Here is a 27,809-nt window from a genome sequence, read left to right on the forward strand (position 1 = left end):
GATTCCTGCGCACAAATAAAAACAAGTAAGAGGTTCTAGTCGGGAGCTCTCGATTAGGGGATACCCTGAATCATCTTATTCCAACACCAAATAAATTAATAAAAAAAAACTCCCTTGGCAGGGCTCGAATTTGAACTGACCGCATTACTTACTGTCGACTCAACTCACTGGCCACACCAGCAAAAAAAAATAATAATACTTTCCCCGGTAGGGCTCGAACTCGAAAAAAGGAACTAAAATAACATTACAAAAAAAAGTACAATTACCATGCTATTAGAATGCGAAGCAGACGCGCATGAATGTGTGTGTATACATGTATACAGAAATTCTTAAAGCTGCTGCCCCATTTAATTGTGCAGTTGCATATAACTTTGCTTTTTCTTAACCGATCTTTATGAAATTTTCTACATTATATCTTATTGTACCATAGAATATTTGTGTATTCTGAAAAATGCAATTGCATTTAAATTGTGGTCTAAATTGGTTGGCTATAAAAGTTGGGTTATTAACTTGATTTATAGCTCTGGGGTGGTAGCGGGGAGGTGGCGATAGGTATAATATGAAAGATACTTGAAATATTTATAATATTCTAGAAGCAACATATCATGTTTGGTGGCTCTAGCTCTTATTATTTACCCAATTTGCTAAAATAAACAGGATGTCGATATCGATTTTTATCGACTGCTTGGAAACGGAATAAGTTATCGATTATCGGAAACAAACTCGATCTGCGCAGGCACTAAAAGCACCTACATCCAAAACTTCAAGTCTATAGCTCTTATATGTTCTGACATCCTTGCGTTCATAAATACGGACGGACGGACGGACAGACAGGCGGACATGTCTAGATCGACTCGGCTATTGGTGCTGATTAAGAATATATACTTTATGGGGTCGGAGATACTTCCGTCTGCCTGTTACATACATTTGGATTTTGCACAAATACAATATACCCTTTTACCCATTTTTAATGCGTTCAGGGTATAAAAACGAGGTAGCTATCTATCTATCTGGACATTGAAGTGCATTAAAATCGAGTGCCTGCACAGATCGAGTTTGTTTCCGATTATCGAGAACTTACTCCGTTTCTAAGCAATCGATAAAAATCGATATCGATATCCTGTTTTTTTTGGCCAATTTTGGTAAATAATAAGAGCTAGAGTCACCAAACTTGACATATAGCTTCTAAAATAGAATATATATATGCATTTCATGTTGGAAGACGAGGGTTCAGGGTATCCCCTAGTCGGGAGCTCCCGACTAGAACCTCCCACTTGTTTGCTTTCAATTTGTGACTAGAAAGTCTGAAAAAAAAAATTTGTGAAATACATTTTACACTTTTCATAGGAGCCCATGGATTAGGTTTCTACTCATTTTTATAAACTTCATTGTACATATTCATTATTTTAATTGTTAGGTACACTTCATTCCAACAGTTTCACAAAAAAAAAAAAAATAAATAAAAAAAATTAAAAAAATAAAATAACATATATATATACAAAAAAATAATACACAATGCCCTGCTTTACGCGAGAGAAGAGCATATCATACGTCTCGCGGCGGGATAAGCAAAATGACAGAGATGCTATGGCACCGCGGCCAGTGCATCCACGCGCCCTTAGCTACCATGGATTCCTTGGCGAGGGCTTTGTGCGCCAGCATTTGGTGGTCGACGAGCGTTGGACGCCCAACTCTTTGACCGAACAGTTTAGTGGCATGTCAGCATTGTTGGGTAAGTGATCGATATATGCAAATCTCCTCGGATTAATTACCACTTAATTGACAGACCGTCATGCGATCTTCAAGCGGCTGGAGACCAAGGCCAGTCGTCAGCGCTTCTTTACGGATAGTAAGCGACTTAAACTGCAATGCCGCCTGGGCCGTACAAAGCTGTTGAACATCGTAACTGGAGATAATACACACAGCATTCGCAACCTGTTGATCAAACATAGGGATATGCAGCGTCTGTACCAGAGAATGCCCATACATCTAGTTGTGGATAATATCAATCAGCGCACCTTTGTGCTGCGCAAGGAGCGGGATCGTCTGGAGTGTCGGTTGAGTCAACTAAAGTGTCGGTACAGAAAAATGCTGGTAGGTCTTCAGTGAAGAAATAAGAAATGAAATATTTATAAATTTGTTTGCAGATTGATCGTGCATTTCTAGAAAACCGCATCAAGTATCAGAATGAGTTTGTCTTAGAAGAGGAGGTGAAGTCGCAAGGGTTCATCAAGAGGATTGAAAACTCAAATATTCGCCTGAAGGCCATCAAGGTCATTAACTCTGCATACCAGAAAATGGTGCAGGTGCTGTTGCAGGATGAAATATTTTATGAGCCCATTATCCGGTCTCTCGCTGACGACATGGAGGATCAAGCGAATTTCATAAAGCATATACTCTACCTTGGCATGCCAGCGATAGCCAAGTTCAGGGAGCTCAACTTCCAGTATCGACAGTTGGAGATCAAGTCACGTAAAAATCTTTTGGAAAAGCAAAAAATGCTCGCCTCATTAGTTAACAACAAGCCAAGTGGTTCTGTGGTTCCTATGCGTGCTAAGGCCGCACAAGAGCTTTCGGCAACAGCAGATCCTAAGCGTTATTTGCGAGAGACGCGCAACATGTTGTTGCTAAAGAATGTGCTGAAAGTCGTCGAGGAAATAATCAAGGAGGTAAAGTTTGGTACACTCTGCTCCCAGGCCAGGGAGATTTATCCGCGGTAAGTCCACCACAATCATGAACGGCTGAAGCTTTAACTCCTGTTTGCAGTATGAAGAGCCAGATGGAGAACAATGAGAATATACGACGCATCGCCGAGCGCGAGGTGATGACTAGATATGCGCTGGAGGACCGAATGAAATTGGCCTCTGTGCTACAAGGCGTTTTAGTCAACAATCTATCTGAGGAGGAAATTAAGTATGCACATAACAACGTGAAGAACAATAATTTGCAATAATCTTTTCAACTATAATGCCACAGTCGCCTGGAGTACATTAAGGACTTGAGAAAATCTGTGAAAGACGAGGAGAATATCGAGTTGGAAATAATGGAGTATTTAAAGAATCGCGGCAATGCCTTTATTATGTTCCGGTAAGTCTATCATTTTCTCTTGCAAGTGACTATTACATTTTATTTGGCCATACAGCTTAAGTCTTTGGAATCTTATTGAAATATTGCGACATGTCGATCGCAGTCCCAAAAAATTCCAGATGATATATCCGAACTCGTATTTGAAACTGCCCCTTCTCAAATTCGATATGCTAACAATGTACGCTGCGCCGCCAGAGCTTTACGAGGAAGATCGTTAAGTTGTGAAATCTGCTAGAAGCGAATTGTTATTTTTACCCTATTTTTTTTTTTTTTTACACAGTTGAGAAAGTTATGCACGTGCTAAAGCGAAAAGTATATAAGATGATGAAGCTTTTCAACGCGGATATGGAATCGTCGAGGCAGAACTGTAAAGAAAAGTATCATTCCGCTTATTTGGCCACCGTTAATACTAACGAATTCATGGGCGATGACGAGGATCAGACAGCAATTGCTGATGATGATATAATACAGGACCAGAAGATCATGGCCAATGTACCGAATCGCAAGCAGATCAAGATGCTGAGCAGCAGAGTTGTCGAGCAAGCTGTCAGACGTGAAGAACAATAATAATAATATTGTATTTACAATAAACATTACCGAATATCCGAATTCGCAAGAATGGGGATCGATACAGTTGGAAAATTTCCCTGCTATTAAAGCGGGCGTTTAGTGAAATTTATCAATATCGATTGACCAGGTTTTTATACCCTGAACCCATTAACAATAGGTAAAAATGGTATGTTTTTGTTTTAATGTATATAACGGGCATAAGGAAGCGTCTGTCCGTCCGTCCGTCCGTATGTATGAACGCAAGGATCTCGGAACCTATAAAAGCTAGACTTGAAATAGCTGTAGGTCCTCCTAGTACCTGCGCAGATCGTGTTTGTTTTCGGTAATCGATAACTCGCTCCGTTTCCAAGCAATCGATTTCGACATGCTATTTTTTGAGCAAATTGAATAAATTTTAAGAGCTAAAAATAGCATTTTTAACATGTATCCTTTAGAATATTCTATCAAGTATCTTTCATTTTATACCTATCGTCACTTTCCCGCTACTGTAAATCAAGTTAATAACCCAAATTATATTGCCCACTAATTTAACACACAATGTGAGTGCAATTGCCTTTTGAGAATACACGAATATGGTGTAATAAGATATACTGTAGAAAATTTCGTTAACATAAGTTAATAAAAAAACATAACTTAATTTTTACTGCGGATGGAGCTAGTGCAAATTCGAAGAATTTCCTTATACATGACACGCACACATTCATGCGCGTTTGCTTCGAAGTCTATCAACAGCATTGCAACTTCGATTGTATTCTGTGCTGCTATTTGAATTGGTTAGTTTTTTTTCAATAATACTTAACTATTGGTATGGCTGTTGAGTAGAGGTATATCAAGTGGTTCAGCCTGTCGCGCGCCCGGGGGATGGCTATTGAGTAGTGTCGTCAGCAAGTAATGCGGTCAGTTGCGAGTTCACGACCTACCGGGGAAAGTTTTTTTTTTTTTTTTTAAGAAAGAAAAGCTGTTAGTTGCTTGAACCATACCAAGGAAACTTTTTTTATTTTTCATTATTACTTGAAACGAGCGCGTTGCGCGAAGTGTGTTTGGTGTTGGAATAAGGGGGTTCAGGGTATTCCCTAGTCAGGCGCTTCCGAATAGAAACTCTTACTTGTTTAAATTACAATCGAAGGGTAATTAACCGTTGTTAAGACGGCCATTCTGTTTTGTAAGATCTAAACTAGGGAGTATTAGATGGATGTAGAGCTGTCTTAAATTGAATAGGAAACATTATTTATATTTGGATTTGAGTTATTATTTAAATGAAAATGAAATAGCTCTTGCAACAATGATCTTTATTTAAAACATACCCTGGAATGCGAGGCGACCTATGTTTTTGGAGTTTTCAATTTAGGTAAGCAATGAATTTACTTTCTATTTACTTACTAATTTCTTTCGTTTTTTATTCAGACTGTTAGTTCTACATACAGTTAAGTACATTTCATTTATTTATTTTTTTGTTTTTTTGAGATAAAAATATATATAAAAACGAATAAATAAGAACACTTGCAATGCCCTGCTTCATGCGTGAGAAGAATCTTTCACACCGCCCTCGGCGTGATAAAGCACCCGAACGAGATGTATTGGCGCCCAAGCCAGTGCATCCTCGTGCCTTGAGATTCCATGGACTCTTTGGTATGTCCTATGTGCGCCAGCATGTGATGGTTGATGATCGATGGACGCCCAACTCCTTGACGGAGGAATTCGGGGGCATGTCCCAATTGTTAGGTAAGTCTTTGACGTACATTCTACAAATACACCTTAATGCCAAATACTACTTACTGATAGCCCGTCGTGCGGTCTTCAAGCGGCACGAGACAAAGGCCAATCGGCAGCGCTACTTTCTAGAAAGTAAACGGTTGAAATTACAGTGTCGCGATGGACGGTCTAAGCTTCAGAAAATACTTACCGGAGATAATACCCACAAGATTCGAAATTTCTTGACCAACCACAGGGACATGCAGCGTCTGTACCAAAGAATGCCCATACATCTGGTCGTGGACAATATCAATCAGCGTACATTTGTCCTGCGCAAGGAGCGGGATCGTCTGGAGTGTCGATTGGTTCAACTAAAAAGTCGATACCGAGATATGCTGGTAAGTCGCCGACTAAGGTCTAGCTATTGTGATTAATTTCTTAAATGCAGATGGAACGCGCCATGCTGGAAAATCGCATTAAGTATCAAAATGAATATGTGTTGGATGAGGAGATCAAATCGCGAGGTTTCATCAAAAGGATTGAGAATTCGAACGTGCGCCTGAAGGCCATCAAGGCCATCAACTCGACATATATGAAAATGATACAAGTGCTACGTCACGATGCTATCTTTTATGAGCCAATTCTGCGTTCTCTTGATGGTGACATGGAGGATCAGGCGAATTTCATAAAGCACATACTCTATTTGGGTATGCCGGCCATAGCCAAGTTTAAGGAGCTTAACTACGAGTACCGACAGTTGGAGGATAAGTCTCGGAAAAATCTTCAAGCCAAGCTATATATGGTGTCATCCTTTAAAATTGCAAAGCCACTCGGTTCTTTGCTGGTAACGCGTGGCAAGGCAAAAGAGGAGATCCCACCCAGCGCAGATCCCAAGCGCTATTTGCGGGAAACGCGCAGCATGCTGGTGCTCAAGCTAATGCTAAAGTCTGTCGAGAAGACCATTAAGGAGGTAAAGTTTGTGACACTTTGCTCGCAGGCGCGGGAGATTTATCCACGGTAAGCGTTCCGACACAATAAACAATCCAAGTTAAATTTTCCGATTGCAGAATGAAGAGCCAGGTGGACAACAATGAGAAGCTCCATCGCATCATTGAGTGCGATATGTTGGCTCATGAGATGCTCGAGACGAAAATGAAATGCGCCAATGTGTTAAAGGGTGTTCTGGTGAACAATCTATCCGAGGAGGAGATCAAGTAAGATACATTTTAAAATCTAATTTGTTACTTATTTGTCAAAATCATGCTCAACAGTCGACTTGAGCGCATTAAGGATTTGCGCAAAATGCTTGCAACCGAAACGGAGTACGAGCAGTCTACTTTAACCTATCTGAAAAATCGCGGCGATGCCTATGTAATGCTGCGGTAAGTACACACAATCTTTATTAAATTTCTGAACTAGAACTAAGGTGCCTGCATTCGAGAGACTAAAATAGAATAAAGTAATGTTTCAAGTGTTGCTTGACATGGCTAAAATATGTTTAAACAAACACTCTGACCAAGACTTTCCATAACCATGGAAGATTTTAAAATTATGCACTATGTTGCCAGACTTAGCCATTGGCAGCGAAGAATACGGAATTTTTGTTAAGTGTGTAAGATGTATCATTGTGTTGTCAGACTATGTCATTAGCCGTTGAGCATGTGAGATATTTTGAACCCAGTTAAGATAAAGGAATATTTTTAAGTTTGCAATATTTTCCATAGCCATGGCGTTAAGATTAGTGGATATTTTATTTACGGAAGACTTCCCAGCATTCGATTTATTGTTAATAAATAAACTTAAATAAATTTACTTTTACAGCGTAAGTATTTGGAATCTTATTGAAATACTGCGGCACGTAGATCGCCAGCCAAAATTATTACGCTCTCACTATCCGAACTCGTATTTGAAGTTGCCACTTCTCAAATTCGAAATGCTCAATATGCGCGCCGCAGCACCAGAGATTTACGAGGAAAACAGTTGAGTACAAACAATATGATATATAGCAATATAATATATCTTAAATTATTTTGATCCCACAGTTGATATTGTGATGCACGTATTGAAGCGTAAGGTGTACAAACTGATGAAGGGCTACTTGATGGAAATGAAACCGGCAATTTTAGCTCGCAATAGGGAAGAGTATCATGCCGATTTCCTTGCCAGCCTCGAATTGTTCGAGCAAATCGATGAGGATGAGCAGCAGGTTGTGTCGCCCGGAGATGATCTACTTACGGAGAACAAGACAATGGCAAATGTGCCGAATCGCAAACAGATAAAGGCGCAGAGTAGCAAATTCTTAGAGGAGCTGGCAAAACGGGATGAATAACCCACATATATCTCTTTTAGTTTAAACCAACAAAATTTTAAGTCTTCAATTTTTTAGAGAGCAGATGGCCAAATTTTTTTTAAGAGTCCATATACATCCGATTGTAGAGTAATGCAATGAATTTGGTCATAATAAATAGTAACGAGAGGAAAAAAAAAACACAAGAAAAATTGAATAAATCGTGAGCTGCATTGGACAATCGCCAGCCAAACAATGGAAGCGTTGAGGCTATGACGTTGTCTGCAGAAGCCGCTAGTTAACTTCATATAATTGATCCAAAATTGCTGCAAACAGTCGGTTGGCAGCGCTGTCTGGGATTTCATCGCCTCAACTTTGGCTTTTGCTTTGGATTACGGCTGCAGTGCGACGCCCTCCCGTTTGGGGTTTCAGTAGTCGCCACAATTGTAGGAAGAATTGCGCCCCGGTTGCCACACAATATAATTGTGGACAAGAGAGTCTCTCATTTTATTTATGAGCTGTGTACACAGATACCTATCTTATAGATTAAAGCTGCGATTGTTCTTCATTTAAAAAATAGTTTTGGATATTATACGATCTGTGGGTTCAATGACATACCTTATAACACTTGGGTGCTAAATATTTAAATAATATTCAGCATTAAGCTCGTTATAGTGTGCATAAGCATTATAATAGACCCCAATTATCATTTCCTCTGACCCCAAAAAGCCACTTCCTCTAGGGAGAAACCGAAAATTGTATTGTATATGAGCGAGTATCATAAAAATTTAACAACTTTATTTAGACAAAATAAACTTAGTGCCATTCAAGCGGTCATTGTCAACTTAAAAATAAACCAGTAAGAGTGTCCGACTGGTAGATACCCTAAACACACGACGCATGCACGGAGAGGCGCATCAAGTTGCTTTCTTTACGCTGCAGCTGTGCCATTTTTTTCATTTTCCTTAGATTGATACTGACCTATAAAATAAAATATAAAAATGACCTAATAATACTGTTCAGAGTGTGATCTGGATTAAATTTCTATCGAGTTCGTGAAGTCAATCATTTAACAAACTACATCTGCGGAGTAACAGAGGAAACAGTGTAACAAATTTAAAGTCTATGTGTTTTAGTCTCTGAGATCGATTCGCTAATACAAGACGGATAGACAGACAGATATATTCAGCTCAGTAGACTCGACTGTTGATTTTGATTAGGAATATATACTTGATGGAATCAGAGATGCCTTAATCTGCCGTTACTAACATATCCATAATACCCTTCCTTAGCCAATTTCAATGGGTGCTTAGTTTCAATGAGTAGCGCACGCTTCAACTTCAAAACTAGTGTAGTGCACTTGTTTGTGTATCGTTTTTTTTCTTTCACATTTTTATCTGCGTACACGATATCACGCCGACACCGAGGTCGAAAGCACGCGAGCTCCACATACATACATATCCTCACAGATGAGGTTATGTAAGTCCGCTCAGACAATCGACTCGCCAACTTTTACAGCCGCAGACATGGCAGTGCCCAATGTTTATTCATAGTAAAGTGTTCATTCAAAAATGTATTCATATTGTGTACATTTCATCCGCCCCTTAAGCGGTTTTCACTGATCGCGTTGTAGGTGGTGGAGGGGGGGGGGGGGTTAAAGCTCCCGAACCGGAGGAGCAATTGGGTACAAGTGCTAAAAATTAGCTGATGATATTTTGCGGTTGCCCTTAAAAGTTAATTTTGTGGCCGCTCAATAAAAAAAATATGATTTTCGCTCGAAATGCATTATTTAATACAAATAGTTTGCTTTGGATCACTTCTTTTGTATGTAAGTGCTTAATTAGTTTGTTGTGTAAATATAAAACATAAATACAGTTATTGTCGGTTGGTGAGGTTCGGTAGGTAATTTGTATTCTTTAGCAAATTGTCATGTAATGTTAAAAATAAAATAAATAAGCTTAGCACATTTCTTTAATACCTTGTTTACAAAAATAACCTATATTTCTTAGCTAAATATAATTAGGTTTTAGTTTGTTTACTATATAAAAAGTATTTAATTGTATAATACCAAAACCCAACGAACTCTAACATATTTTATTGTGTTTAATGCTTAATTAATTCTTTATTCTAAATCTAACGATTTGTTATTTAAATATATATAAGACAGCGTTATGATTTTCTCAACTTTGCTTATACAAGTTTCTATTCAAGTGCCCAGTAGTGTATAAAGAGATAAATGAGGGCTGCTGTCAGCTGTGAGTTGTGATTGACCTGCATGTTATATACACACAGCTATCTATAGGCATTAGTAGAAAAACTAATTTGTTATGCCTCGCCCCAAATATGTTTAAGTACATATACATAATTCAATTAAAAACATATTTATCATCGAACATAAGCTAAGGCAGATCGTAATAAATCACAAGCGCGTCTATATTCATATAGGTACGAAAATATTGAGCAATAAAATAGGCTCATTTAGGTGTGCTCCCAATGGATGGGATTCATTTCATATGACCCCATGTATACGAAGCCAAACGAATATCATAAGATTGTGTGCCAGTGGAGTAGACCTATTTAACCCGATACTTTGCACTCTTAGCCCAAAAGTAGCAGCAGCAGCAGCAGCAATTGGCAGCTCCTATAGTTACATTTTTTGTTGTATTTTCTTTTGCAATCGAAACGGTTACAACATTTTCAGAAGCCACAGCCCCACTAAAGACCGTAGCCCCGGCCACAACGAACCGTTTGGGGTATCGATAATTATGAACCTTCTTGAATGTTGGCGGCAGTTTGTGTTTGAAATCGTTCGTGAAGGAGTCGCAGTTTCGTGGCTAAAAAACAATTGGTAGTCAGTCAAGTTAACGCGAACTACGAAACTAGCCAATTTTAGGCATTTTACTCAGCTGGCTGAGTCGTGGCCAGCGTTTGTCTTCTTCTTACCATTTCGTACAAATTGTAAAACGAAGACGGACAATGAATATGAAAAGCCAGATTTAGCATGGGCATCTTTATATACTCTATATGGGCGCTTCTACATATGTATGTGGTAGGAGTGTATTCCGAACTTTTACGGCTGTATATAAAATTCTTTAAATAAGTTTACACAAATAAAAAACATGTATTTAAGAGTTAGAGTTTTAAGAGTTGGCACTTGTTTTCATATAAAAATGTAGGTTAGGGCATTTGAAAGCTCTTAGTAATAAACATACATATATCGATTCGTTTTGTTTCTAGAATTTTATTATATTCTATTTTACTTTTATATCTACCATTGTTTATTATAAATTATTGTTTATATACAAAATATCATCATTACTTGTTTTAAATATTTTGTTACAGTGTCAGTCTCCATTTGTGAAGTGTATTTGAATGGATTTACTGCGCGCATGCAGCTCCTAGGAAATTATCTTGTCAATGGCTGCGCTTCAATTGCGGTCCATGGGCTGGGCCAATGTTGAACCCACGTGTACGTAGATAGATGGAATAAGGGAGAGTGGGGGGTGGGGGTGGGGTTCGTGTGTGTGTGTGTGAGTGTGTGCAAGCTGAAGGCTGCTACCAACTTAAGCTTCCCTTTTTGCGAGCTGTCTTTTTTTTGAGGTGTGTTCCTCCTGTGCATGCAATGCTCGCATCGCTTCGGATTCGTGCAATATTTCTTCTTCATTTGTTGGCATAATTTACATATGGTTATGTAAGCGGCATCTATTGCCAGAGACCCAACAGCGGCATGTTTTATTTAATTGCCAAAAACGGTAAATGGCTAAAGAAAGAAAGACCCATAAATTGAGTACACCATGTAAGACTAATATAATTTTTAAAACACTCCATGCAGTGCCAATTTGTTTTGTTTTTCTTTTCGGCGAGCAGTGCGTAGACGTTGTGCCCAATTTGTTGGCCATTTCGCGTGAACAGCATGATAGCGAAGCAACGAGTTATCAACTAACATAATCCTAATTAACCATTCAATTATGTACTTTCCAATGGATTGGTTTAAGAGATGTGGTCAATAGAGCAATGCTTTTTATTTAGTATTGGCAATAAATGCTTTTAATCTTTTGTTATCGCAACCATTTCGCCTGATTGCTTCAAACCGGCTTTTTTTGTGCACAAAACAAAACTTGACAAATTTCTGCTATAAATAAATCTGTGTCACCAACAAAGCCGGGCGACAAAGGCCCAAAATGAATACATTCAAGCCATTCATGATTATGCAATTTATAACATTAAATGAGAATGTCAAACACGCAAACGAAGACAACTGCTTTATTTTGTTTTGTGATTTGGTCAATAAACTTGCTTTGGTTCTAACTGATATTTCGCAAAAACTTTCCCAGCATTAACGAATGACTCAAGCAGCGAACTTTGCGATCAACATTGGAAAATGTCATGCATAAATATAGTCATAATATTGTTAAGGCCGCCTAATTAAGTGCGCCTCATAAATATTCAAAATCATTGATCAAGAATTACAGCTAGAAAAAAAAACTCCATGCTGCACGTTCCATTTCGTGTTGGGATGCCATTAAAACTGAGCTCCAGTCTGACCGCCGAATTTGATTCTAAGATGCAGCTGGATATTTTGAAATTACTCTCACAATCTTTTTTTAAATTTTGAATTCGTCGTTGTATGAGCGCTATAACCACTGATTATTTTAATTAAATTTTATGATAAAAGACAAAGCCAAACAAACGCCCCGTTGTCAATGGCAAAGGCAAAACAAATGCCAAAAATATATGCTTGTTATACCCTGTTATTTCAAAGATAGTTCTTACCTTGTTAGAAGGGTAGCCACAGTCAGCAAATAACTTTGTACCTAAGCGTAAATCTATGCAGTGATTTATTAAGCCAACAATATACGAATCTACAGCAGGTAGGTAATTTTAGGTTCTTGTTATTTGATTTACATATATCTATCTATAAGTCAAGGAAAAATAAACTGACGTTCAAAATCAATCATATGGTAGTCCGTAACCGATTTTTAAAAATCATAAAACAGAATAAATTTCATTCCATTCATTGCTTAAATAAATAAAAATAATCCATAGTAGTGTGATCTGTTCTCAGTATCAGTTCTAATTTGGGCTTAGCTGTATTTGGCGTACAAGGAAAATTTGATTGTTTCCAAATGGAGGATATCTGTTAGTCGGACATAGCCTGTCTTGTGGTTGCAATTATGCAATTGTATAGCTTGCTTTGACTAGTACGCTTCTCGCGTTCTTACCGTCAGCTGCTGGTCTATGCAAATGTTATGACTTTATGCCAAAGCGAAATAATTATACATACAGCTGTAGTTATCAGCAAATTGAAACAACAGCCGCAACGACAAGACCTTAGGACCCCCAAAATCCATTGTCGATTGCAGCAACGCCCACGATTTTGGCCAAGTCAAATGCAAGGCAACAACAACAAAGTTGTCTCTTAGCTTTGCCCTTCAACAGCAGCGGCAGCTACCTGGGATTGTAATTGCATTGTATTGCATAGTTGTTGTTGTTTTTTGTGGCTAACTGCAAAGCGTGATAATGCAAACATTATGCACTTCATTTCATTTGGATTGAAGATTAAAGCTATAGTTCTGTGTGTGTGGATGTGTGTGTGTGTGTGTATGTGCGCGTTCATCGTCTCATGTTTTTCTTTTTCAATACCTCAATTAACTCATTATGCGCATGCGCAACTTCTGTTTGCCCAAAAAATGTTCAGCTTTGTTTGCTCAAGATGTCTATCCGACGAAAAGCTTACACGACCATTTGCCAGCATCTTAGATTTTAGATTGCCTTTTGAATCACTCTCCGAGTATTCTGAGATTGGGGATAGTCGTTATTGTTTTACTATTTAAAGTTAAGCAATCTTGAGGGCTTGCCAAAAAGAGTTCCGTTTTAAATTTGAACTTGATTTAATTGTTTAAACACAAGCTTAATATATAATATACTATATTTTTCAAATGCCGAAAGAAGTCACTTTATCTTTGAATAATAAGGAAACGTTTTAGTTAAGCCAGAAATAGTGAAGAGATTATAGATTATATATAAGCCACATAATTAGTCGCTGTTTTTAGCGGGTCTTTTTTTGCCAATTCAATTATCAGTTCTGTAAAGCGTGGCTTGTCAAATGAACAGATCCTGACATGAACAGAGTGATCTACCCAGATATGCTGGGAAACATGATCCCCATACCTAAAAACGAATAAAAAAAGGGGAACATGTAAATTTCAGGCCGATATGGTCGATAGGCTGTTCTTATATTCCTGTCAACTAACACATTTTAATTGGTAAATTTAAGTTAAATGCATGGCATCTTTTCTTTTATGTATGTATTATTTTTTATGAACCTTGAACATATAAGCTGTCATAGCATTAGAAATATATTAAAAAGTTTATTGGGATCTCTAAAAATTTGTATTTTCATGTAAACAATTTGTCAATTTGCTTAAAAATTGCGTTCGGATTGTGGACTTGGTCCTTGAATTTCCAGAATGAAAGCAACAGCTATAGTCAGAAAATTAGAAAACTTATTTTTTCGATTTGTATTCCGTTAGGACTTACCTTTGTCAATCGAGCAAAAAAAAAAGGTCGAATGCCGGACGTCAGGTAATGCAATAATACTAGTCGCCATTTGAGAGTTGCTTGTTGCTCGCCTCATAGTTGGGAATTGGGAAACCCTTTATAAAATGTTGAGGGTGTTTTAAATAAAATATTGACCCGGGACAACATATGTCTCAATCTTGATGAGAAACATTAGCCCGGTGGCATATGTAATATAAATATATACATATATACTAGGAGCATATATATGTATATATTTATATATGAGTGTAAGCTAATCAGGGACGACCCGATAGTTCGGTCTGGTGAGTGACGTCACAAGCATTACTAAATATATTTGAACAAGAATGACTAGATGGGCTGCCGATTTAAAAGAGGTGGCCGCATACTCAATTGATAGTCCGAAAAATATCTGAGTACACCTCATTAAAATGTATACAATATTTGGACATACGAATTGCTTACCCAAAAAAAAGCAATTTTTTTTACGATGTGTCCAGTTGCTCCAAGTTGAAAGGCACCTCCAGTACTTCGTTGGCGACAGGCGGCTGTTGCTCCACTTCTTTTCGTGGGTGTTGATGCACCAGGAACTTTATAATTTCAGACTTACTATGCACTGCTGTTGAGCACGGCGGTACGTCTGGCTGTAGTTGCTGGGTCTGTTGTTGTTTGGAAGTCGATTGCCTGCGCATTGGCTCTTTCCAGTCGCAATTGTACAGAATGCGACACCAATCCGAGGGCCAATAACAACGACCGTTGCGTGTTTTGTTCTCGCTACAGTTTTCCAAGCGCAAGTTTTGTCTTTTCCTTAGCTTGGCTATATCGTCCATGGCAACGACAACGGTAAAGATAATCAGCAAAGCTATTGCGCTCAGAACTAGGAAACAGAATATACGACTCAACAGTGTGTCCAAGTAGCCGCCAACTGTGAACAGCAGCCGAGGTCTCGACGCGAGCTTATTTTTGTCCAACTTCATTTCCGTAAGCTAAGAAAACATCTAAAAATCATGAACAATTTTATTTCAAATTTCCTGCCGAAAAGTTTAAATTAGTACGAATGGAACGGAATATATATAAGAAAACATTTTTTGACAGCTTACACTTCAGTTTGTTCACCTACATTTGAGTAATTCGGTGCATTCCCTAACTGAAATATCAAGACATTCCATGCTTTGGATACATCCTGTTACCAAGTGCATCGTTGCAAATCTACCAGCGCTGGCGAAATGCCATGCTGCTATGTGCTTGAGCCAGCTTGTTAAGAGCTTTGTCCTAGTGTCATTCATCAGGAACAAAGTCGAAGTATTCAATTATTCGTTTTCATTTATATATATATATATATGGTAGAGGTTCTAATCGGGAGTTCCCGACTAGGTAATACCGTGAACACTCTTCCAACATCAAACGCATATGTAAATTCTATTTTAGAAGCTATGTCAAGTTTGGTGACTAGCTCTTATTATTTACCAAATTTGCTCAAACAGGATATCGATATCGATTTTTATTCGATTGCTTGGAAATGCAGTAAGTTATCGATTATCGAAAACAATCTGCGCGGGGACTATGAGCATCTACAATACAATACACCCATTTATACAAGACCTTTAGTATATCCCCTGTCCATTTAAAGATTACCAGATGCAAATTTAAATAACCAATGATCATTTATTTATTTTATTTATGGTAAATATAATTATGCAATTTATTTGTTCAGAGAATGGGGGGGATGTGTATTTATATAATTAACAAGTTGTAGTTATTTTTTTGTTAGGGGGTATGGATTTTGTTGTATATTGGAAGACATCTTTGGAAATGAATCGGGATGCAGCTGTGGATTTGCAATTTAGAATAATAAATAAATTTATAATTATACTTGCCTTAACTGCCACCGAAACGCATTGAAAAGCTGGGCGTCAGAACACATGTATTGATAATGGCCATTTGAGAGTTGCGTGCTGCTCATCTCATAGTTGAGGTTACGTATTTTTATGTAAATTTTTGAGAATTGTATCCGTTAGTGCATATATTATATATGCATATATTGTTTATATTGACCCGGGACTATGTCTCAATCTTGACGAGAGACATTTGCCCGGTGGCATATATATAATTTAACTTCAAACTTCATCAGGAAAGACCCGACAGTTCGGAACGCTTAAGTGACGCCACAGTTGTGGAGAACATACGATGTGTGCATAATGACAAGTAAGGTGCTGTCGGTTAACCATGTATTATATGTACAGAATATTTTATGTATTTATTATTGTGCCGCTATGTGGCTCTAAACATGTAATCTATAAAATATAGCAAGATGAAGATACATATCGCAAGTAGATTTATCTTTACTCACCCAAAAAACGATCATATTTTGGCCGCGACCGTTCTATATGCTGTTGCTGCATGACGAGTGACTCCGGCTCATGCAGCTTGGGCTGCTTGTTGAGTATACTGCACCATTCTTTGGGCCATAAACAATATTTAAAGGGTCGTGGCTTATTTGTGGCCATCATGGCAAAACTATTCAACGCCGAGAAGAACACGAAGAAAACCACCGCCGATATCGAAAAGAACAACAGAAATATCAGCACTTCATGCAGTAAAGTCCTGCAGAAGCTGACAATCGTCACGGGCTCCACGACATCACTTGAATTTAGTTTTTTACTATTCATTAGCAGCAACAAAAATACAATTTTATATTTAAACGGTCGCAAGACCAAAAAAAAAAACTATTTCACAAAAATAATTTTAGTGTAAACAAATTTTGAAGCCGAAAATAAATGAGAAAAATGCGTATTGTTCTTCCAAAATTGAACGAGTCCAAAAGAACTAAAAGGTATAGAAAACCTCCATATATAATTTTAGAAGTACAAATTTTGTGCAATAAAAAATCTAAAAATTATAATTAACTAATTTTCCTTTTAATTTTAAGTTTTTTTTTTTTAGAATTTTGAAATCAAAACAGTTGTGTTTCGCTCGAGCTGAGCATGTAGAATGAATGTATATAATTTGTGTGTAGAGCTCGAGCGTATTTTACGTTTCGATGAAAATCAATGCCTACTGTCGGCACTGTTTGGACATTTTCCAACTTTCTCAACATTTTGAACAAATTGGTGTAATTGAAAGCCTTTTAACGGCGTTTTAGAGAGCCATTAGACTGGCGTTTGATGTGATTGAATTATTGGACACTTAAATGGGCGTCCCAAGCCGGCCCAACTAGCTGATGTCCAATACGATTCCCGACTAAGTTGGAAAAGCGTGAAAACTCTTTTTGTGCCCATTTGGCAGCACTCTCTAACTGAACGCCTGTAAGCGTCAACACATCTGCGCCTTTCTTTTCCCCCTACTCTCTGGCCTTCAATTGAAATGGAAGCCTTCACATATCGTATTATTGTCGGCGGCGCTGCTAATGAAGATGTTGCCGAATGGGCTGGCTCGTCTGGCCTTTCATTAGTCCGGAAGTGTTATACTACATGTTGGAATCTGCGCATCTGAGACAGTTGAGCTAAGGTGCGAGGGTTTGGTTACTTGGATTCATGTTAAGGGTAATTGGAATTTAATTTGATTATAGCATAGCAGATTATATAATGCCTGTTATTTAACAGTTATGTTTAGGGATCTCTAAAGATACTATCGAGTAGCATATAAGTCGGTAGAAATACCCTGCAGTCAGGCAAAGAGGTAGTACAGTGTAACAGTTGACAGGCAACAGGCGACTCTTTAAATAGTATATACTATATACATGATTAACATCAACAGTCAATCCCATCCAGACTTTGTATAGTCTCTAAAACGTGATAAAAATTAATTGGCATAGGGTATATATTAATTATAATTATTGCAGGAAATTTTGGGTACTTTACTATATGCATACATATATTTTAACGCATTCTTCTCCCAGCTAATAACTTTCTTATAAATCGAAAAATAATAATAAAATATTTACTTTTAAGTACAGGGTATTTATACGGAGCCTTGTCATGTTCTGTAACAATAATTGACAATTGATTTTTTAACAACCGGAAGATGTTTGTAACAAAACGTAACACAACGGAAATGGTAACAAAATTGATAATTGTTATAAGAATTATCAAGTACTTGAAAATCTTTTTCTAATTTCCGATCAATATACATTTTTTTTCTGCTTAAGCCTTATTTAATAGCTGCTGGCATTCAATTACGCTGACTATTATATCATTCGGTGTACAGCCCCGAGTGCAGCCAAGTGCTGATAAGGGGCAGCACAAGCCCAATTGCTGCTGCACACAGGCCGCAACAATGGCAGACGGGAATTGTTGCACAATAATCCACAAAAGAGCCCAACTGAGACCCAGAGCTCGAGTAACCCAAAAATTGTCGTAATACAGTTTACAGCTTTGAGCTTCTAACAACAACCAGAAAAAAAATATATATAGTCGCTTATGTGTGTGGGAAACGACAAATAAATTACAACAATGCTTAAGGTCAAGTGATTTGTGCAGAAAATAAGGTATATAGAAAACATATTGTTTGAATGCCCGAGATGCCAGCCATGGCTGCTTTTTTTGATAACCAAAGAAATGAATGGGCTCGGCCCGCCAAGGAAACGTGGCTAACTCTCCAAACGCTTGGGGGTCAAATGCCGTTAAGGTAACGAGCGAGCGACTTGCCGTTGGATCATCGCGCATTTCAACACCGTCGCAGCCCCACAGTCGCAACACGTGGTTAACTTTTTTGCTCAAAAAGAAGAAGACGACAGAAAACCATAAAAATAAAACAGAGAGAGGGAGAGAGAGAAAAAATTGATTGCCACTTTAGAAGGCCATTTGGCTGCCGTATGAATCAAGAATGTCTGGCAATTGCAGACAACTCTTAAGTTCATTGGGTGCCTGCACTCAGCTATTTGCGCCCAAGTCAATTGCCTCTGACATTAGCTATAGGTTACGGGGAGTGCTGACTGCCAGTTAATTTGGGCGTCAATTTGTACTGCGGCTGCTCCATTAATTATATTCGCATTAGCTGCTAAATTATTGACTGGGAACAGATTCTTAGTAAATTGTATGAACTAGTTGCTTAATAATTCGATGGTTCTAATCTTAGAGCCATAAATGCAAAGGTAGTTTATTTACCTATTAAACTTAAGCATTGCCAGACCTGCGCTGTATTATAATTTCTCTACAAATATTTAACTGGATCTTAAGCTGCATGATAAGTGTGAGGCAGTCAAAGTTACCTTGCGTTGGGAAAAGTATTTTAGATATACAAACGTTTGAAAAATATAAAAATACACTGCCTAATACTTATTATTTTCCTTAAACTGTTTAACATTCTTTTATCACTCAGGTACATCAAGCAATCCGTCAGTTTCTTTCGCCCACATCAACAGCATGATTAAAAAAACTTGTACAACGGCAGATTTTTGTTAGCTTTGTAATTTTGCTCGCGTGCACAACGTATTTTTTTGTGATTTGTATCGTTCCTTAAAAAATAAAATAAAGTAATGAAAAAACCCAAAAAACATTATCACAAGCAACAACGTGATTTCCGGAAGTTAAAGCGCAACAAAGGCGCCTGCGCAAATGTCGTCGCTGTCGAATTGATTGTTAATGTTGTTTTTGTTGTTTTTGTAGCTGCAGCTACGAAGAAGCTAAAGAAGAAAGTCGTGCCTCAACAGCTGCCGCAGTTGCAGTTGCAGTTGCAACTTCGACCGCAGCCATCCTGTTTTTCGTGCGAATAATGTCATTTGTGTTTGTTTTATAACCAAATTTACAACAACTTGCCAGAGCCAAACGACAAGGGGCCAAAATAAACATGCAGCCAGCATAATTGTCGTCTAGCTCAAATCAGCCTGAGGCGGGGGGCACAGTTCCATTGTCATTCGCTTAACTGCAGTTACTGCAGTCAAGAATATGGCATTCATATATGGATATTTGATGTTTTATCAGCAGCTAGTGTGGAGCCAGTTCGTGTTTTGGCCATATACAGGTGCCACGTGGCAGCTGACTGCTCTTTTGGATTGTCAGCTGAGCAGCAGACTGACACCGGACGACGGCTAGACCCCACAGACGTCCACAAAATTAGCTGACAAGCGGGCAACAATTTAAATTGTTTAACTTTTCTTTAAGCAAACACCTGTCTACAATTTAATATGGGTCTTTCAGTTCCTCTACGGAATGGGTTGGATTTTGTTAGCTTTACTGAGCGGCGGCAGGTGTGTTGGTTATTTAAGACTTCTAAGAAAGGCGCACTTAAAGCAAAATACCTGATGCAAAGTTCAGAAACGAGGCCAAAGAAGAATCTTAAAATAGGTGTATCAATTAAAGTAGCCAGTAGATGCTATCAATACTACGTTTAAGAATCCGACACAGAGTTAAAAATTCTATTTGGATTTATAACCCAGTAAGCCTTTCTGAATGCTTCTTTTTTTTTGGGACTTAAAGGAAATAGATATTTCAAATCGAATTGCCTTCTAGCAAATGTTTTATATACCATTGTTATTTATTAAAAATATATTTACTTATTATTTTTATTTATTTTAATTTTTTATGTTCTAAACTTCACTTTTTATAGGGAAGTAACTAAAGCTTCTCCTCTTTACCAAATGAAAACGATTTAACTTTCGGTTATATACGTTAGAATTTCCCTTGCAGCACATGGTCATCATTCATTGTATAAGATCTCTGATTGCATAACCCAAAGTCATGGCTAAAAAAACAAAAAATTCCGTCACTCGCTGAGGTTCCTTTCCATTTTTTGTATTTGACCAAAAGATTAATATCGTATTAACTTTTTGTTCTTTCTATAGAATCTTCACAGCGATAAAGCTGTCAGATACAGACATAAATAAGAATTAAAGAAAAGAGAAAAGAAACCCATCAAATTGAAAGTTATTGGCAGTTAATTAGTTGTTGGACCAATCCGAATGGTGCTTATGCCTTCTAGAACATTCTTTCCTTGACCATTCTTTGATCATAGCTAATTTTGTGCTACACCGGCATCGGAGTATTTCATAAGTCGCGATGTCTATGGCGCAATTGGACCCTCGGAGTCTGGCACTTAATTAATGTTCTTAAATAAATTCATATTTTCGGAGTGTGTGTTGATGTTCTGTAAGAAATTATTTTCGGCTACCTGTCGTGACTTAATGACCTTTTCGCAGCTGAAGCCTGGCATCAACTTAAGTATATTAATTATTATTGGCAGACACTTTACAAAGCAGCCAACACGAGAAACAATAAAATATCAAGTTAAAATGTTGCAATTGAAAGGGTTAGACTGCAAGATACTCCGCAATATAAAGATATGGACTAATAAATGCATTGTATTTCATTCTTACAAGTATCCCAAAATTAGTTTTGTTATTTTTACTCCTTTTATAAATATTTCAAAAGCTTGCATTTAGTAAAAGAAAAAGACTGACAAAGATTGTGTAAACTAATATACGCTCCGGCCCTTTCAAAAAAAAAAAAAAAAAACAGAGTAAAATAAAAGGTATTAATGAGGCGCAGCGTTAATTGTAGTCAAATTTTCTATGCACTTCAGTCGTCGGCATTAAATTAATTAAAAGTCTAGTTCTTTAAATGGCCAAAACCCGTACCATCCCGACTGCCTATCCACAGATCACTGAAGGTCACATTGGCATAGCAGACGAATTATTTGTGCTGCGCATCCGCGAAACACATCCGAACAATTGCCAATTAACGCAGCATTTTTTAGTTTCAGTTGAGACACTGCCTTGATGAAGTCTTCACAGCTTCCAGCTCTTTGCTCGGTCTTCATGCAGTTCACAGCCGCTGCTCAACGCTTGACCTTTCAATTAATCATGGTTAATTTATTTGTGCATTCACAAGACAATTTTTCCAGTTTTAAGTCGTTTATTATTTTTTTTTTTTTTCATTTTTTCATATTTTGAACGGTAGCTGCTTGTCAGCTCGTCCAGTTTTTCATATTCACAATAAGTTTTGAGCCGAGCATCTATTAATTTTCACACCAAACGGCAGGTTTTGAAGTGAACCCCAAAAATGGCTTTGCATATTTGCATATTTTAGATTTTATTTTTATTTTCTTTTGTTTTGGTTTGCATTTAAATAAAATGTAAATGAAACTAGTTTATAAATGTTGCTTTCTAGGGTTTTTAAGAGTTCAATCAACTCTTTGCTTGGCACGCAAGGAAGCTTGACTTGATTTTGAACATAATACGCTTATGAAATTCTTGTTGCTCGCAAAATAGAAGAGTGTGAACCTTTTGCATACATAGAGTAAGAATAAGATTCAACAATCTATTAATATATCTATGAGTGCACATTGTATTATCGTTAACGTAATATTAAATGTCGTCTTACTTTGTGATTCCCAGAAACTCAAGTTAGCCTTTCAGGTTTTCATACTTTTAAGTCCCTAGTGCTAACTACTTTTGTATTTGTATATTAATGAATGCATGAATGTATGCTGCGGATAATATGGTATAATAGAAAATACACTCTACCATATGTACACGAACATACAGATGTACAGATAAATACATAAATACAGATGTATGCTTATATGTGTTTACGTATAGGCAACTGAATTTCCCGAGCTCCCGTCTTAATGTGCACCTTCATTATATAAGGTAACTACAGTAAAAATTTGTGCTATATATATATATATATGTATATATATATTTATATTTTTATCAATTAATTTACGCAGAAAAGCACATCTCAAATAATTGTATAACATTCCATAAATATAATGCCGAACTCCATAAGCTCCGGCTTCTATTTACAACACCCTTTCGAAAACGTAGCGCCCCGAAATTAGAGCAGATAAATAGTTGAAATTATATTTTACAATTGCATAAATTGATTTCAAGCAAAGAAGTGCGGACAAAAGAAACGACGCATCATCAAAAGAAAGGCGTTAATAATAAATAATAAATACGATATTTGCAATGACACAATAAATAAATCGAAAAAAAATATTTTGTTGGCAATTGTGTGAAATTCAAAATTATTTCTCTTGCAATCTGAAGTGGTATCAATGGAGATCAGTGGGTGAGTGGCGAAAAATTATAATAAAATGATACAAAAAATGCGAAAGGTGCGGATATTGCTACTGTTGCCACACACACACACACATACAAAGAATGACAGCTTGCATCGCAAATGGTCTATTAATGGTCAATGGGCGCATAGGCCGGGCTCAGACAATAGCCGGCTGCTGATGCTGCTGCTGCCACTCGCAGCACTTTCTTTCAACAATCCAGAGTAAACAATCGGATTTGTGGAACCACAAATCAAACACTCCTAACAATGAGAAATCGCTCGCATTAGCCGCAATTGTTTGGCACTTTTCTTATTTTCAAAGGCGATTTAAATTGCATTTGGCCACACACAATGTGAATGTGTCGGAAATGCCCTAACTGAGTGTATAATAGTGTTGTCGTTTAGAATATAACTAATTTTTTTTGTTATGCATCAAAAACAAACTAGCCCGTATTGGAAGTATATAGCTTGGTTCGAAAAGAGATATATTAAAATTAAGCTGGTAATAATTTCATATATTGAAGAAATGGAAGGTTAAACAAACAGCTTAAAGTTGTTTATTTAATTAGGTCACGTCGAAATGGGTTTATTGATAAGACTTGTTAAAATAGGGTTAAACATATTTAAAAATAAATATGCTTATATAAAATATTCTTAAAGAGTTCAAATAATTTTGGAGCAATGGAACACGTAATTTTTTTATTATTATAATTTTTAATACTTATCTAGTTAAGTTAAGTTATTTCTATTTATTAATTTTTTTAAATTTTTGTATTTTTTTTGTCGTTATAGAATACATTTTTTAGCAGCAAAATGGATGAGAGGGTATTTAGTCTTCGTCACCTTTCTGATTCATTTCATTTTTAGCTTCCGGCAAGTCATCCGCAGTGGGAGTTGGACGAGTTGTGTGCACTAGGTCAATATATGCGCTTATCAATCCAATCAGTGCCCGCAATTAGCTGAAATTGCATTTAAGCCACTCGTGAGTGCAACCCAAAAAAAAAAACTGTTACAAATTCTCCTCATTGCGGTTAATTTCCGCTTGTCAGCAACTGTAAAAACGGCTCCCAGTTAAAAGCTGACGTTTCGAAAAACGTGTGAAAATTATGAAATTGCATTTGAAGGCAGCATTTGCAGACGCTGTTGCACTTAAGTGGACTCCACTCCCGAAAGCCCAAATGCAAGCTGCAAAGTGGGGTTAATTGCGCCTTTTGTGGGTCTTGTATGGACGCTTGGGCTTCATTTATCATCACTTGTGATCTGGGCTGAGATCTACGGAGATTTGTGTGTCCTCCTGTCAGAAAGTTCACTTTTACGTGCACATCCCTTTGCATTTGGGCTAAAACAAAGCCGAAATAAATAATTTCTCGGAATAAATGTGTCTTTGTTTGTTTGTTGAAGCGAATTCATTAATTCGCATTTATCATTTCATAATCGCAAAAAGCGGCTGCCAAAATGTTTTCTTGCCGCGTTTTTCATAGTATCATATCAACTGCAGACTGCATTTGATTAAAAATAATTATTTGGTACCATGCAAGTTTGTTCAAAATCTTTGGATTGCACTTTCAAGCCTCACAGTGAAATTTCGAGTCATTTTTAGTCTCCAGGAAATGTCTCCGATTTTACGATTTTTATATATTACACTTGATAAAGACGAATCTATATGTAGATGAAATTTGTAAAAAAATAAAGCAGATTAAATATTTCTTCTCTCGTATTTTGTTTATTGTGTCTAAAATGTAGTACTTACGTTAGCTATGCTTAAGTCTTATTGAACTATTTGTTTTTTATTCACAATACGTTCAGTCTAGCGAAATATATATAACTATAGCTAAATGATTTGGTTATGCTAAATTTAAACTCATATCACAGCGCTCATACTTTCTCCAAGCAAAATTAAATAATATTTAACAAAGGTACATACAGACCGTCTACACACATACACAATGGACGCGAAACTGAGCCAAGCAACAGCAACAACAACAACAACAGCAGAAAAGCCGCAAAAACTAAAATTGAATTAAGTTCAAGAGTTCAGGATGAGCCATGCCCCCATGCTATTTGTGGCAAGCTGTTGAGTGAGCTGCTTTGGCGGCGAATCTTGACAAGCAAGTACTCGTAACCGTATTTGTATTTGTGCGCACACACACACAGTCATAATGGTAATCCCAACTTATGCAATGAGTCGCCCATACAAAAGCGACAATTTGGCGTGGTCGCTGGGATTGATGCCGTCGCTGAAGTCATCATCAACATATTTCACACGCGTCAACAATTAGTGCGTCAGCTGTTTGCCTTTGGTCTCCGGCAGAAATAGACCCAATATGATAAATCCGATGGTGCAAACGCTGGCTGACATATACATGGTGGCTGGCAGGCCGGGGCCAAAGATCATCATCGGATAGATTTTGAGCGAGACAAAGATGAAGGTGCTCAACGTGGCCATGCAGATGGAGGTTCCCAGAGAGCGTATCTGTTGAGATCATATATAAGAGTTACTCTGTGATATGGTCATCGTATCTAATCGGAACTCACCTTGGCGGGCAGCTGTTCGATAATAATAACAAATATAAGCGGTATAACGCCTAGGGATGCAATATAGGCCACCCAGCACATGAGTAGCAAGGACAACCAATTGGTTCCGGATAGAAACTCCTTGGAGGCAAATTCCTTGAGCAGTCCAATGCCTAGCTCACCCAGACCCATGCCCGCCAAGGATGTAAGCAGCAGCTTCCGCCGACCCACACGATCTACCAAAATAACGGCACATATTATGCCCAAGACCTGAACAGCACCCACTATAATGGTGCAGGTATTCGCAGCCATTTGGGTCTCCAGCTCGTTGAACATGTGCGAGGTGTAGTTGAAGAACGCAAAGCTGCCCGACAGCTGATTGCAAACGAGCAAAGTAAAGTTCAAAGCAAAGATCTTCATGGTAGGCAGATTAACTGTAAGCATAAGGTACACACACACACACGCAGAATCCAGTAAATTCGGATACTATCATTATGTTTGTCTAGCTACTCACAGAAATCTTTCCAGCCGACGTCTTGCTGTACACCACCGTTAAGCACTTGTTGCTTGAATGTCTCAAACTCCTTTTTAGCTGCATCATTGTGAGCTGATTCATTATCTGGATGTGCTGCTGGCAGATTTTTATAGAAGTAATACGATTTCTCGGCCTGCTCGTTGCGTCCCTTGCGCAGCAAGTGCTGTGGCGTCTCAGATAAGCCACAGATGGCCAGCAGATAAACAACTGGCAGTAATATAGCTATGCACGGCATCAGATAATAACTGAGATAGGTGGTGAGTATATATCCCATAATCATGCCAATGCTAACATACATCATGGCCATGGAAGATAGTGCGCCACGTATGCTGGAAGAGTCCAGAAAAAAACAGAATCGTATTACAAACAATAATGAAATTGTATAGGAGAAAATATTAAATAGAGTTAGTTGAGACTATTACAGTTTAGGTATGATCTAATATATCATTGGAATTTATATGATAAAGTGATATGAACCGAGCAGCACTGACATATGCACTGCCTTTAGCAACAATTTATTACAAATTCTCATTAAGATCCAAAGCCTAGGCTTGACAGAACTAATTTAAACTATAAAATGTTCTAGTAAGAAACGGAAATATACACTAGAGTTTACACTTCGCAAAGTAACATAACAATAATCAAAAACACTTTCTATCTAAATGTATTAGACAATCAGTAAATATAATCATAATTACGTGCTTAACCTAATCTATAACACTCACTTACTTGTTATCAGAGATTTCAGCAACGAATATTGGTAATACCACATAACAGCCGCCGCCCGAAATGCCGGCTAGGAAACGACCCGCATATAGATACGTCACATCTTGTGCCGTATAGATAAGAATCCAATAGGTCTACGTTTTAGGAAGTGCTTGAGTCATGGTGCTGCACCACATATATAAAAGTTTATTTACCATATTGGGTATAGCCAGAAAGTACATGCTCAATTTGCGACCCAAACGATCCAGCAGCAGTCCAAAGATTATATTGCCCGAGAGCGCGCCCAGGCCGATCAAGGAGCCCACCCAGGAGGCCTCATCAATACTGATGGGTCTGTCGAGCGGCGACAGTTCGGAGCCCAGCAGTGGAAGCGATGGCGCCAACCAGCCCACACCAATGCCGTGGGTTAAGGTCATGATATGCACTATTTATCAGATCAGATTATTATAATGCAGGAAGCACATACATATATAAATCACTCTGGGTATTCACCTGTCATGGTGGCTATGACCTGCCAGCGATAACGCGCACTAAACACACTCAACTTTTGCTCGCCAACACTGTGAACCATTTTGGTTTAGATTTAACCGTTTTTCAACACCAACTAATTAATATGGAATGCTCTACGGTCGTGTGTCTACTGAACGTTCTGAATGCGTTTCTCATTTGCTTTTATAGTAAAAATCTCAACCTCTGGTCGTTATAAACGCCCCATAAAACGTATTGCTAAGATTAGATACGTGCGTAAGTATATAAATTTTAGGTATAGCTGTTGACTTTTTGACTACCGACTGATATACTTAGCTCGAACAGGGTTTATCGGTTGAACGTGAGCATTTTGAGTGGGTGTTGGGGA

At 37.8% G+C, this 27,809-nt stretch overlaps 4 protein-coding genes and 1 long non-coding RNA gene across 8 annotated transcripts; 2 read left to right on the forward strand and 3 right to left on the reverse strand.

Moving 5' to 3' along the window:
- Positions 1-1,423: 1,423 nt before the first annotated feature.
- LOC6632271 (putative leucine-rich repeat-containing protein DDB_G0290503) lies at positions 1,424-3,696 on the forward strand. The gene is made up of 7 exons (XM_002056363.3): positions 1,424-1,732; positions 1,787-2,094; positions 2,148-2,716; positions 2,767-2,913; positions 2,977-3,087; positions 3,143-3,300; positions 3,368-3,696. The coding sequence occupies exons 1-7, from the start codon at positions 1,516-1,518 to the stop codon at positions 3,652-3,654; spliced, it is 1,797 nt and encodes a 598-aa protein (XP_002056399.1). The 5' UTR covers positions 1,424-1,515; the 3' UTR covers positions 3,655-3,696.
- A 1,395-nt stretch (positions 3,697-5,091) lies between these two features.
- Positions 5,092-7,840, forward strand: LOC6632272 (uncharacterized). 2 transcript variants are annotated; one of them, XM_002056364.4, is made up of 7 exons: positions 5,097-5,379; positions 5,440-5,747; positions 5,798-6,366; positions 6,417-6,563; positions 6,621-6,731; positions 7,171-7,328; positions 7,392-7,840. In XM_002056364.4, the coding sequence occupies exons 1-7, from the start codon at positions 5,163-5,165 to the stop codon at positions 7,676-7,678; spliced, it is 1,797 nt and encodes a 598-aa protein (XP_002056400.1). In that variant the 5' UTR covers positions 5,097-5,162; the 3' UTR covers positions 7,679-7,840. The 2 variants fall into 2 exon arrangements, 1 of the variants encoding a protein (XP_002056400.1); XR_001449946.3 differs by lacking the exons at positions 7,171-7,328; positions 7,392-7,840 and having other exon boundaries at positions 5,092-5,379; positions 6,424-6,563.
- Positions 7,841-13,970: 6,130 nt separating this feature from the next.
- Positions 13,971-15,245, reverse strand: LOC6632273 (uncharacterized). 2 transcript variants are annotated; one of them, XR_001449947.3, is made up of 3 exons: positions 14,642-15,244; positions 14,177-14,292; positions 13,971-14,119 (listed from the first exon to the last, which is right to left on the reverse strand). XR_001449947.3 is itself a non-coding variant. In XM_002056365.4 (2 exons), the coding sequence occupies exon 1, from the start codon at positions 15,151-15,153 to the stop codon at positions 14,662-14,664; it is 492 nt and encodes a 163-aa protein (XP_002056401.1). In that variant the 5' UTR covers positions 15,154-15,245; the 3' UTR covers positions 14,309-14,588; positions 14,642-14,661. The 2 variants fall into 2 exon arrangements, 1 of the variants encoding a protein (XP_002056401.1); XM_002056365.4 differs by lacking the exons at positions 13,971-14,119; positions 14,177-14,292 and adding an exon at positions 14,309-14,588 and having other exon boundaries at positions 14,642-15,245.
- A 576-nt stretch (positions 15,246-15,821) lies between these two features.
- On the reverse strand, positions 15,822-17,145 carry LOC26531192 (uncharacterized). The gene is made up of 3 exons (XR_011416153.1): positions 16,527-17,145; positions 16,054-16,470; positions 15,822-16,004 (listed from the first exon to the last, which is right to left on the reverse strand). It is a non-coding gene; the product is annotated as an uncharacterized lncRNA (long non-coding RNA).
- Positions 17,146-23,944: 6,799 nt separating this feature from the next.
- LOC6632334 (facilitated trehalose transporter Tret1) lies at positions 23,945-27,600 on the reverse strand. 2 transcript variants are annotated; one of them, XM_002056366.3, is made up of 6 exons: positions 27,446-27,600; positions 27,148-27,377; positions 26,957-27,087; positions 26,207-26,556; positions 25,714-26,126; positions 23,945-25,651 (listed from the first exon to the last, which is right to left on the reverse strand). In XM_002056366.3, exons 1-6 carry the CDS (start codon positions 27,522-27,524, stop codon positions 25,454-25,456), a joined length of 1,401 nt encoding a protein of 466 aa, XP_002056402.1. In that variant the 5' UTR covers positions 27,525-27,600; the 3' UTR covers positions 23,945-25,453. The 2 variants fall into 2 exon arrangements, with proteins under 2 accessions (XP_002056402.1, XP_032289595.1); XM_032433704.2 differs by lacking the exon at positions 27,446-27,600 and having other exon boundaries at positions 26,953-27,087; positions 27,148-27,290.
- Between the last annotated feature and the right edge of the window lie 209 nt (positions 27,601-27,809).

Source organism: Drosophila virilis, chromosome 2, assembly GCF_030788295.1.
Source record: "Drosophila virilis strain 15010-1051.87 chromosome 2, Dvir_AGI_RSII-ME, whole genome shotgun sequence".
NCBI lineage: Eukaryota > Metazoa > Arthropoda > Insecta > Diptera > Drosophilidae > Drosophila > Drosophila virilis.